Source organism: Sinocyclocheilus grahami, unplaced genomic scaffold, assembly GCF_001515645.1.
Source record: "Sinocyclocheilus grahami isolate Dianchi unplaced genomic scaffold, SAMN03320097.WGS_v1.1 scaffold1542.1, whole genome shotgun sequence".
NCBI classification, from domain to species: domain Eukaryota; kingdom Metazoa; phylum Chordata; class Actinopteri; order Cypriniformes; family Cyprinidae; genus Sinocyclocheilus; species Sinocyclocheilus grahami.
Window position 1 is genome coordinate 159,609 of NW_015506721.1, and position 13,728 is coordinate 173,336.

The 13,728-nt window shown below is 36.1% G+C and overlaps 1 protein-coding gene across 1 annotated transcript in view; it reads right to left on the reverse strand.

Moving 5' to 3' along the window:
• LOC107571040 (astrotactin-1-like) overlaps positions 1-10,989 on the reverse strand; it is a 125,497-nt gene extending 114,508 nt beyond the window's left edge. The window contains exons 1-2 of the mRNA XM_016257324.1: positions 10,950-10,989; positions 7,992-8,179 (exon numbers count right to left, since the gene is read on the reverse strand). Coding sequence (XP_016112810.1) covers positions 7,992-8,179; positions 10,950-10,989 — 228 coding nt within the window. The remainder of the gene's footprint in view (positions 1-7,991; positions 8,180-10,949) is intronic.
• Positions 10,990-13,728: the final 2,739 nt, after the last annotated feature.

Below are 13,728 nucleotides of genomic sequence, written 5' to 3' on the forward strand. Positions count from 1 at the left end.
TATATATAGACCATGATTAAAATATCATCATCCTCTTTCTTCTGTGCTAGACTGCAGTGAAGACTACCATGTGCATAAGAAGTGCACTCATGGGAGGCTGTGCATTTAAGAGGATGCATATATATTACTCAATATTCATAGACTTTTCATCTTAATGTCCGTGTAAACTGCATTATAAATACCCACCTTTCAGCAAAGAGATTCGGACTGCAGTGTAACCTGAAATAACTATTCCAGAAGCGTCAACCTCGTGGCTACCTAAGAGATTCATCTTTCACCGCTTTTAACATTGCTTGCCCCTCTTTCCAGCATTCTTTGCCATTGGTTACATTCATGTAGCCTAGGGCCTTTGGGAAGGAGCTCAACGCAAAGATATATCACTTTCCTCTTATGGCTGCTAACAGGGCAGAAACTCAAATCTCCAGCAGGTCTGTTTTATAAATGAAGTTGAGCTTTCAGGATGTTTACACCTTTGCATCCTGGTCTTGCTTTGCAGGTGCCTATAGAGATGCATAGCTAAGATGGGACTGGGAAAAACAAGAGCATGTAACGTCTGAAACAATTTCAGAAAGGTCAGCGTTTTGGGACTTAGTGCAGCTGTTGAGTTCTTTTTTCAAAATACCTACTATCAATTCTGTGTAGGTAAATAAATCAGTTTCATTTATTCAAGAAAAAAAAATAATAATACAAGGATGGAGAAAAAAGCATGTGTTTCCTCTTACATATCTTCAGCTCACAGGGTGTTGCTGTTAGCCAATGCGAGAAGAATTGATTTCTGCTTTATTGCTTTAGCTCTCCTTCGTATCCAATTCTGTATCCACCTTAATGCCACCCCGCCAGTTTCCTCTGAAACACTATCTTCTAATATTCCCAGAAGAGATGGAAATTATCCATACATATTTCAGATAGGGAAAAAAAAGAATAGCACTGTTTACCAAGAGCTACACCAGCACAAGGTGTGTGATGTGCTGTTTTATGGGCGATGGGGAGTAGGAAACAAAGAAACAAAGAAAGACTTTAATCACATCGTAAATTCTGGATTTATTAGTTCAGTCCAACACACAGACAAAAAAAAAAAAAAAATCGTCTTAGACATTAATCCAAGGGCCAAGTTATTTCCCCAGGAACAAGGGAAGAAAACCAAAAGAACCAGCATCAATCCAATAGGTCACAATGTGTGCTTCTGCTGAAAACTAAATGCAAAATGACAGATGAAGTTTCTTATAATATTTAAAGCGATGAAATCATACCGTAAGATTGCTTAATGAAATAACACAGGAAGCTGAGAATCTTTAAGGATACATTAGTTTAATCAATACTGTAATTACGTTAGCCTCATATATCTTTCAACCACCATTCAATAGAGAACGTCTATGGCCTATCAACACACTGAGAGTGTATGCTAGTTCATTTCAACAAGACAGAGATGGAGTCTTTGTTTTTACAAATACAGTGGCCCGCAAAATATTTGGACACATAAGTAAAATGTAAAAATGTTTGAATGTCATTGCATTAGATACAAAATAAACCATGTGCAATTACTTTTCAAGTTGTAAATAAAACAAATGTCACTTTCTACTTAAAAATGTCAATTTTAATTGAATATGTCACTTGCTTTGAGAGAAGATTGATCCTACACCTTTTTTAACATATTTTGGGCCAGGTTTACTAAACAGGTCAAATTAGTGCGAAAGCGCAATTCCAAAACAGCGCCGATGGGCGTGGAAATTTCTGCGAGTGATTTACTCACAATGAGCAAATTAAAGAACAATGACGCAACATTTAATTTCCATAATGACCAATGCAATCTACCAAGCACAAAGCAAATTAGCGTAAGGACATGTTCGGATTTGGATAATGTGTTCTTCTGGCATTCCAAATAAATTAACGACTGAAATGGAAACTCCTACAAATGCATATTCAATAAGGTCAGGCACAAAAATAACTCTGTCCACGCCTTATTAGCGCTAATTCTTCACTGTGCGTCTTTAGTAAATCCTAAGCGTACTATTTTAATGACATTTGGCGCTGGCACACACTGTTAGTAAATCTGGCCCTTTAACTTTCATTTCATCAATATATGTTGGAATATATATATATATATATACAAAATTTAACTTTAACTTAATATTAAATAATAGCAATATGACATACATTTGTATTTGTGTATCAAAGGACAGATAATAAACTAAACGTACTATATAAAAGCCATGACATTACCAGTTTATTCCTCTAACAACAGACTGCCACATATACTTGGGCACCACAATAAATGTTTTGTCTATTTTGAGGGAAATAATAATATACTCTATCATATTTTTTTTTTCTTCCCATGGCTTTGGTTGTTGTTATTCATTCTGTTTATAAGATTAAAAAACTGCATCTACTATTGTGCTAAATCCAGGACACATTACCAACTGTTTCTGTTGCCAGTTTGAGGATGGCTGTCAGGTGTGTGATATAGAAGCAATGAAAACTGTTACACGAGATGCCCGTCTTTCCACCGAGCGTGTGCAAATCACTGCAAGGGCATGGCACAGCTGAGCCAGCCATCCGCAGAGAGATAAACCACTGGGGAACAAGCTTGAGGCTGGCAAATGGGAGAAACGGGGGTCAGGAGCAGCCTTTGGATGTTCAGGCTTGCTGAGTAGTGCAAATTGCAGCTTGTAAAATGGCCAGCTGAATGGAAGGTGATGTGTACCTCAAAAAAGCTCCCTGTTGAGAATACAGCCACCTCGGAGAACATATTAGTACGAAGTGGGTGTGGAACAAGGTGGAAAAATAGCTTGCTAAATAGCAGAGGTCCCGCAAGTGGCAGTGGAATGCAGCATTTGATTGTAGGTGGGATTTGGTGACTTGTTAATTTGTGGAGACCCCCCTGCAGTTGACTCAATTGCTCGTCTATTACAGAAGCCCAATGAGTGGGAGGCAGTGGCAGGGAAGAGGGTGGTCGCTCTTCGACAGACCCAAGCCACTGCTGCTTTCAATAGGTTACACATTACCCCCTAAAGAGAAGAAAAATAAGCTGAAATGGAAAAAAAACATTTTCAATTTACAACGTGGCCTTTGTGATAGCAGCTGGAGATACGAGCCAAAGAATAGATGGTTAAAAAAAGAAGAAAAAAACACATCAAAGTCAAAATGACAGCACAGCTGGGCTTTCATCAAAGCACATTGGACGAGTGCTTATCCATCCACAAACCCGCCTAAACTATCACGGTGAGATGGCGAGACTGGCGCCGAACGACCACCGCGCACCACTGAGCTGAGCAAAAGCCCCAGCTGGCCTGAAGACCGCCACGTATGGCCCACAATAGACATGGACGGGTGACAGGTGTCTACACTGGCGGCTCACTCTCTTTGGGACTGGCATCGTTGCAAAGCACTCAAGGAAGTGACATGATTTTAGGGGGTACTAGGTTTAGGAGCTTGCCCTCCGGCCGAGACAAGTCAGAGCCAGGAGGGGATGCGGCGTAGGTACCATCTGTCGCAGAGGCTGCCCGTTGCACTACCGATGAAAAACTCCCACTCTTCTCCCACCTTGCAATAACACAGTCTGAGCTCTGAAGGCTAAGAAGAATAAAATGGCAAAATCAAGTGGGTAGGATGGGTGCAAAAGGAGAGAAATTATATTCTAAAGAAGGTTTTTTTTCTTTTGCATCCTTTGCAAATTTGAATATGTTCAAATTGGTTTGTTTTCGAGAGCAAGTTGAGGACTCAAGGTCATCTGATAATTTCACATTCTGCGAGCATCAAACTATGTACAGCAAAGCAGCTATGACCTGCTTTGCTCAGATTTTAAAATAGAAATGATCAATCACTTTTCTGAACAATGCCCTGAGAAAACACAATATCACAGGACAACAGAAGAGTATGGTTGACTTCTGAAATAACAACACAAAGACGTCTATCTCTATCTGCAAATGTTCCAGTTCAATTAATGTTTATGCAGTGTCAATATTAAAAAGTTTAATATATATATATATATATATATAGCATGGGTATATTTGTAGCAATAGCCAAAAATACATTGTATGGGTCAAAATTATCGATTTTTATGCCAGAAATCTTTAGGATATTAAGTAAAGATCATGTTCCATGAAGATATATATTTTTTATTTCCTACCGTACATATATCAAAAATTTATTTTTGTTTAGTAATATGCATTGCTAAGGACTTCATTTGGACAGCTTTAAAGGCATTTTTTCTCAATATTTTGATTAACATATCAATATATATATATATATATATATATATTTTTTTTTTTTTTTTTTACTGGTCAACTTCTTTTTAGCTTATTAGCCCTAATTTAATTATTCACCATGATAAGTGGACATTACCTTAAAGACAAGGTAATCAGCCAATCACAATGATATGGATGCACATCTTGCCGTTCATAAAATATATAAATATTCAAAATCTAATCAGCAAATAATTACACATACATATATTTTCCTATGGTGCATTCTAAAAAAAATATCAACTCAATCATAAGCTGTAACAAACCTAAAATCATCAGTGAAAATTAATTTGGTCTGACAACAACCTTTATGAGCTTCTACCTCATTTCCCCCTATACAACCTTAATCACGGAGGTGTCTCAATCGTGCAGTGATCACATTCTGAATCTTATTTGTACATCTGTACTCTGAATAATTAAGTAATTATGACCGGGGCCCATTATTTCTGCTGTTTACAGTTCATGGACATCAAAACACTATCAATTTTGCTTAAATACTGCGCTGTCCTTCATGATACAAGCATAATGCCCTGAGAAGAGAAAATTGTTTGGATCCTGTTGCCTTCCTCAATGAGGTTAAATCATCTGCTGACTTCCCGCATGTTGCCCTTAGAATACTAATAACTATCTTTGTGGGGATATCAATGTCAGAGTCTGTGTTTGAGATGGGAGGCATGCAATATTCTTCAGCTTCTGAGGGATCAAGCAGGGTTCGCTCAATAGAGGAGGTTTCCCGGAGCTCGGAGGAATCATATTCCGACAGGGATCTTTCAGTAATCAGTGGCTTTGCACAGAGAACCAACTAGCCATTCAAAACAACTGCCATACTGCTCTAATGTGCAATTACAGGATTTGAAATTCAAGCAGCAAAGGAAATCCAGCAAAGCCTGGAGCCCCCATATGTTCCTTTTACTTTATTAAGAAATAATGAGCTATTTGTGCATTTCCTATTAAAATATTTGCATACCAAACACTTGACTTGAATACTGACTCGAACAGCCCATTCATCCAACCTGTGTTCAGAACTCTCCATTCATCTTAGCTACACAGCTCGTCACCGCTAACTTTGCCCCATGCAAATCCCACTGCTGTTCAGCATGACAATTTACAAATATGGATTTTTCACTAATTATACTGTGTGTTTAAAAGCTTTTAAAATCCTTATGCCCCCAAGAGTCTTCGCTCCAATTGTTCTGAGGCTAACTACTTCTGGGATGACAGTAGTATAACGATCTGAGAGAGGAGAACCGTGAAGCCAGGAGGCGTAACCACTAATTGACTGAATCTGAACAAACACTATCTCCCTTTCTATCTCACACACAACTTGAACTTTTCTTATCTACATAATATTTTCTCTCCTGACTCAGTCCACACTGAATCTGCACCTACAGAACTACAGCATTTGTTTTTCTTCCTTTTTTTTCTTTATTAGTTCAAATTAAAACTATGGAAGCTTGCTTCTGCCACTGAGTAAAAAATAAAAAGGGTAATTGCAACTTTTTTATTTAAAAATTCAGACTTTTTTTCTTGCAATTGCAAGTTTTGAATTGCATGATATAAACTCATAATTATCTCGTAATTTTGAGATAGGAATTGTGACTTACAAAGTCAGAATTGCGTGATAAAAACTCAGAATTATTTATATTTTGTCATTCAGATTTTTTTTTCTCAGAATTTTGAGGAGTAAAAATAATTGTGAGATACAATCTCAGAATTGCTGAAAAAAACGTAAATTATACAATAAAGACGCAATTACCTTTTTCATTTTATTTTATTTTGTTATTCTATGGTGGGATTCCATATAGAACAGTTTTAGAAACTTTTTGGCCAAATCTTCAGTATTTCTTTTTGCTAATTTTCAAATTATTTTTATGAATAGACTTCATTGTTTTACTCTTGTCCAAGACCAAGAATTTCAATCTTAAAATTATGTAAAGTCATCATAAATATACTATGACGCTATAAAAATATGTTTAAGTGGTACATTTATTGTGTGAAAATGATATAATGGAATGAGCAAATAGTGAACAGTCCATAGTGGATCAAAACCAAAAGTTAGTGTTAGTGGTTGAACGGATCGTAGTTGATTCGTGATCCGAACGGACCAAGCCCCACGGTTCAGCATGCATGTGATCCACAGATTAATTGCAAAATTGAACCATAATAGAGTGAAAGTTTACCATTTGTATGTGTTTACGCACACAATCGATTTTAAACCATTCCAGTGAAAGAAAAGGTGCAAGGGAACTAGATTTGTTACTCGCGCATTGTTTTCTATTACAGCCGCACACGCAGAGAAGCGCGTTTCAGACTGAACGCGAACACTGAACTGAATCCTCTTTCGTATCTCCTTCAGTCCTTGCCTATGAACAGACACATATAAACATTAAATTATGACAAAATACCAATCTTGACAATCATTCTGGTAAATGCAGTCAGTCTTAAGTGAACGAGAACAGCTGAGAAAGAAATCGGATGTGTATCATCATATTGGATCCATGTATTAGGTCTTAAAGGGACATCAGCCTATAAATACCTACTGCTGTCACTATGCTCATCAAACAGCAAAACACATGTTTGATAAGATTAATCTATATTTAATCTATATAGTTTTAGCTGTGGTATTGAAAATGTACTTAGCTTTAAGTAATAAATGGAAAGCATTACATTGAAATATTTTTTTTTTCTTGCTGATCTGAAAAATGATCCGATCCGTGGCTCAAAAACCATAATATGATCCAAACCGTGAGATTTGTGATCCGTTGAACCCCTAGTTTTGTACTTGGTTACCATGGAGACAACAGTGTCAGGGAAGAGAATTCATGTGATTAATTATGAGAGATGTGTTGTGTGAAAAAAAAAAATCTGAGCAGAATGCTTTTATTGTGTGTAATCTTTAATCAATCTGTAATTTTCTCACATTAAGCAGAAGTGTGAAATTATTATTTAATTGTCAGTATTTAGAATACACAAAATGCTAGCTACGAAATTAGCCTTACAAAGACAATGGAATCTGACATTTTATTCAAAAATATTTATAATGTCATTTTCACCACAAAACAAAAGTGAGAGTTTGATTTTTTTTTTTCTTTTTCTTTTCCTCCCACAATTCACACGACCAAATGTGCCCAATTGAAGCAACACCCTTACCATTATCTATATGTGACCCTGGACCACAAAACCAGTCACAAGGGTCAATTTTTCGAAATTGAGATTTATACATATAAATGAAATAAATAAGCTGAATAAATAAGCTTTCCATTGATGTATGGTTTGTTATGATAGGACAATATTTGGCCAATATACAACTATTTGAAAATCTGGAATCTGAGGGTGCAATCTAAATATTGAGAAAATTCCCTTTAAAGTTGTCCAAATGAAGTTCTTAGCAATGCATATTACTAATCAAAAATTAAGTTTTCATATATTTACGGTAGGGAATTTACAAAATATCTTCATGGAACATGATCTTTACTTAATACCCTAACGATGTTTGCCATAAAAGAAAAATCAATCATTTTGACCCATACAATGTATTTTTGGCTATTGCTACAAATATACCCCAGCGACTTAAGACTGGTTTTGTGGTCCAGGGTCACAGATTTAAAGTTTTTTAGAATGAACTTTGTTCAAATATATTGTATCATTTGATTTTTGTTCCTAATTTGATGAATTTAAATAATTCAGAAGTATTTGTCCAATAATTACTGCAGCAAACATCAAGAACTCAAACTCAGACAGGTTGCATACCATGACAGAGATGTGCAGGATACGAAGCTCTTCCTCGGCGGAGTCACTAGCGGGGTAAGTGGTTGCCGCCGGGCCAGGCAGGTTCTGACTGCCGTCCTGATGGTGGATGTGGAAGAGCAAAGTGCCATTTTCCAACCACTGCTGCCTCCAGCGAACCAGGGGGATGTCTTCAGAGTTCCCAGAAATCTCTGCAAATATAAACAGAAGAAAATTAGGTTAAGTAAATGTTTTGTGTTGCAATGAGAAGAATGTGATGGTTTGCATGATAAATCATAAATGCTCCTGTCATGCAAATATGCACAGTATACTGTGACTATACATTATTCATATCACTCCAGACATTTTAGGATTATCAAAGCAATCACTACGGCATTTAAACGTCACTTTAGAAATAAACATGAAACAGCCTCAAGTCCGGTTAATGGATGCAGAGACAGATGACTTGAGCTTGTCAGAACAAATACACATTAATAGAAATGGTGCTACTGGACGTCACATTAACAGACGATTTAGGAGGAGAAATGATAAATAGGCTTTCCTTTTACTCACAGCTCAAAGCTAACTGAACATATGTTCATGATATTGCATACAGTCTGTTTGATATGTAAGGACAGAGGATTTGGATAAGCCTTTGAAAATGTGTCATTTTATGACAGTTTATTGAACTATATGGGTGGGGTGATTCACTGGATACGTGCTTTTAATTTTTAATGGTTGCTATAGAATTCTCTTTTTGTTTGTCTGATTAGGCGTTTGTTCTTAAACATACTGATGTACTGCTGAAACAAATGAAAAACAAAGCTTTTGACCTGCGCTGCCTCTTCTGCATTAGTAATATTTTACACAAAGGGGAGGCAGACATCTCCTTTCAAAATGGTGCTTGCAGACTGCACATCGAGGTGAACCCCTGACCCACTTTATGAGTTGTATATGCACAGGCACAAGCCAGAGTGACTCTGCACTTCATCACTAGATGTCATACAGAGTCCCAGGGGTCCGGTGGGATACGGCACCTTTATTAATGAAACAACACGTATGATACAACTAAGGCATGTTACAGGAATAAATTACTGCTGTTTGCTTTTTTCCCTATAAGGGTTTCTTTAAGCATGAGCAATTGTGCCCCAGTGGACTTTTAGAAAATAATCTCTCTTAAAACACATTTTCAAGTTCTCTTACTACTTTATTTCTCTACTAAAAATGTGTTTTTGTCTAAGTTCTATTTTTCTTTGAAAGTCATGAACACTTCCAGAACAATGTAATTTAATTTCCACAACTACATTTGGTTTAATAGCATTCTGTGATGGACACAATTCCTTTGTTTTGTCAAGTCTAATTTCATTATCTAGTATTTTGTGTATCCCAAAGTATAAAAATAAATCAGTGACACTTTAGAATAGGTAACAAAGGTTCACTATTAATTAAGAGTTTTTCCTGAACAAACTCCTTATTTGCTGTTTATTAATAGCAAGTAAATTAGTTGTTAAGTGTAAGTATGAGTAAGGATTAAAAGTTCTAAAATATGATCATGCAGTATAAAGCATTAATATACGTGTTATAAGTACAAATAAACATGAGCATGATATTATACTTGTAACAGGCATGCTGTATCTTAATAACAGACTTTTATATTTTAAGAAGTTTGATGAGTAGCAAAAATAATTGATAAAGGTATCCAAAACCATGCGACCTTCATATGATAAAAAGAAAAGGATGCAATCTTTTTTTTTTATTATTCACCTGCTAGGATATAAATGTGTCCAAAGTTGAAACAACATGCATAACATTGTCCTCACTTTAAAATTCAGCAGGATGTGAATCTGTGTATCATTCGATCATCGGTTTTTTGATTTAATATTGAAAGTAGAAAAATGAGAAAACGGCTCCTTTTTTGTTTTTTTGTTTTGTTCCAAAAAGCGAAAAACTAGAATTCAGCTTAAATTTTCGTTTTTTGTTCATGGGTGGAAAAAATGAATAAACAGCTTGAATATTGGATTTCTACACGTGGGCGAGAATTAAATGCCCCTTTCTGCTGATTGGTCAGCCATTCTGTTGTTCTCTTTATTTTTTCAAAGGCATGACATTTTGTAGTTATTTTGAACGTAACGTTACACAATTAAAAATATACATTTGAAGTGAATGTAAACTGCTTTAAATATGACTGCTGCTTATTTCCTGTGCACTTCAATACTGGTTTACGCTTGACTGTAGTCGCGTCTGTCTGCTTATTGAGTTTATTTAACCCATCGCAATTTATTGGAACTGTGTGAACTAGAGTGACTACTCACCTTAATGTTGTTATAAAGGCGTATTACTTAACACAAAAATGTCCTGCTCGCACTTGCCAATTTAATGGCAGAGAATGGTGACTTCAGTTTTTTTTTTTTCAAGCTGTTTATTAATTTTTCCACCCATGAACGAAAAACGAAAATTTAAGTTTTCGGTTTTTAGGAAAAAACAAAAAAAACGAAAAAGGAGCCGTTTTCTCATTTTTCTACTTTCAATATTAAATTAAAAAACTAATGATCGAATGATACACGGATTGATGTGCTTTTTGATTTGAAATCACTTTAATTTTACATTTTTAATTTTTGCTGAAAATAATTATTTCATCAAAATGTGCATAAATAATATAAAATCAAGAACCCAATAGTTAAAATGAATTAACTGTGTTTAATTTCGCTGTTAGAAATCTGACTTTGAATTTAATTATGATCCATACAGGTCACGCATTCTGTAAAATAACCTGAAGACTTTCATTTCACACCCTAAATCCTTTCCGTTATCACGGTTTTATTTTTTTGATGATGCTGTCAGTTCAATCAACTCAACCTATTCAGTGTCATGACAAATTTGTAAAACTAACCAACAGAATAAATATCTTGGAGAGAAAACTGTTGTAATGTCAGTGGAGGCCGGCATCACATCTGTTTTGAACTTCAACATGAAGACACGCACCTGGAAGGACCCATGTGAGGGTCACTGCACCTGGACACATTTCCCACAAGCCACAATAACACATTCACAAATCCTGTCCAGTTGGGGTGCCTTATGGGGCAGGTGTCTATCATGAAGTAATTGTTCACCCAAAAATTAAAACTTGAGCTTTCATTTTATGCAAAAGTACAGCATTGACATGCTGCTAAACATCTCTTTTTGTGTTCAACAAAAGAAAAGGAAAAATAATGAAAGCGGGTTGTTAAATGATGGCCGACTTTCCATGTTTGGCTGAACTATCTTTTTAGTATAGGAATAATGATGTGCAATTACCCACCCATCCTAGGCTGCCCTCTTTTCTCTTTTTGTTGTTTGTTCGGCTTAGTTTTGTTTTGTATGTCCTTTAGTAACGCCACCCATGGATTAATTTATTTTTGTCATGCAGTCCAAAACATGGGCTTTGGAAAAGGTGTAAAATTAGGTGTAAAAAATATTAATGAATCATTCCAACTGTTAATAGGGAGCCAGACTTTGGTTTGAATCTGTCGGACAATCTGAAGGCTGAACGCTGATTGTGCCGAATTCTCTTTTAAATGCATATCGGGCAATAGTTGCCTCGAAACGGCTGTTTAAATGCAGGAAAGCACAAACCAAAGGGAGAGATAGAAAGAGAAAGAAAGAGAACAAGAAAGAGAGGGCTGGGGTAAAAAGCTAGTACTATTCATCTCACATCCTGATGCAGTATTAGAACGCGCCCTCCCTTCTCTTTCACTGTTCCTATGCTTACAGAGATCCACAGACCCAAATATACAATCTGGCCTTTGGCTAAATACAGCCATTTACAAAGGCTGCCTCTGAGGAAGAACCTTTCTAGAATTGGCCAGGGTGTTTGCCATCATGTTCATAATGCAGACAGAACAAAGCCTAACGTTTCAGAAAGCACAGACTGTGGTGGCCTGTCATTATGTGGGATTCGCATTTTGATTTAAAGAGTGACTATCTCTGAACAATTTTAAAATACACTTTTTGTTTAGCTATTAAATGGTTGACAATAGGTCATATGCTAAAAAAGAACATTATTTTGTGACTTATACTGTCTTTTTACGCGTTGCGTTGTATCGTGTAAGCATAAAACCATGTCTGCATTTGTGATCGGAGAAACGACAAACAACAAGCGCTACTCTACACTGCTCAAAACTCGTGGTTGAATAGTCAGTGGCAAATTCTTTAAATATGAACATATACTTACAGGCTGTGAGTCAGAACAGACGGCATTGTAGGCTACTCTCCCAGGTTCAGGAAACAGTCCTCCATAAAATGCGTTGCACACATCTGAATATTTGGGTTGAACTGTTCCGGAACAGTGTTGTAAATACAACTTACCACTGATTTCTAGTCGTGTCCTCTTTTGGAAGGCCAAACAAAGTAGTTTAGCTTTCACAACGAAACACAGCGTCTCCACGACATGGCGGCAGCAGCAGCAACAATACTACTACGAGAATAAAACGAGTTATGCCTTCTTTCTTTGCATAAACATTTGGGCGGTGCTATGCAAATCTTCCCACACAGTGACATAGACATGTGGGGACTTGTTTAAACGAGGCATTTTAGGAGGGCGTGGACGAGTCTTAACTTTTATAAAGAATATCTCTTTGGGTTTGAGACTTTAGTCTTTGCAACTTTAGGGAACTTATCTATGCACGAACAACTTGTAACACTCCAAAGAGAAAGGAAAACTTGAAATTGCATCATATAACCCCTTTAAAACGATGCATACATGCAGGAGGACTAAGGTTGCAATCAGCTTTTGTTCTCCATAGATTGAGGCATTAGTCTCGTGGTCATGTATGCTAGTAAGCAATTATTATAAGCAATTGTGTTCTAATTGCCATTGTCTGAGACTAGGCATGGTGAGCTTGTGGAAAAGAAAAATGGCATCTAATAATTATCCCACCTCTATTCTCGCGCTTATTTTACTTCTTTAATTCTGGAAATGTGAAAGTTTGCATAAACTATTTTAGAAATGAATTTCCATTACTGTACTGTACCAAAAAAATACATAAAAATAAACAATAAAAATAAAATGTAAAAATAATACAAATAAGAATAACAATTAATTAAAATAAAATTCTTAAAATTATTATTTGTAAAATATGTGATCACATCTAGTGCATGTAATATTTAGAATTATCTAAAACTTCAACATTGTAATTCATGTTAGATTCACAAACGTCTTCTGCCGTTATCATAGCATTAGAGAAACAAGAATCATGAGCGATGAACATGATAACTCAACTCGAGAGATGTTTTGTTCACAGCAAATCAAAGTTTACCTTCACCAGCCTGTTCCAAAGTATGTCTCCTCCGATGGTGAAAATGTTCCTCCTGAATAAGAATTCAGGGCTAAGCAATCAGTCAAAGTCAGCTTATTTTGTAAACCTATCCAATACCCCGAGCATTAAGTGCAATGGCTGAGCATTAAGTGCGATGGCTAGTAAATGGTAATTTGTTGAAGATTCAAAGCCATGTTTAATATTTCATGTTGGATAATTAGACTTAAAATTGAGCACAACGTACAGAAAATGCATACCTTCAAGGTCTTTCTTGGCGCTGTTATATGGATATACACTAAAGAATGATTGAACAAAATCATTCCAAGTTAAATCATAATCAATTACTGTGATTGCTTTTTTCTAGAGTAATCAACAACGACAGATATTAACCCTATAAAGCCTATTTAAAAATGCCTCGACATTATCAACATGTCCTGCTTGTCATGTGTTTTCTGCGTTGAAACCTT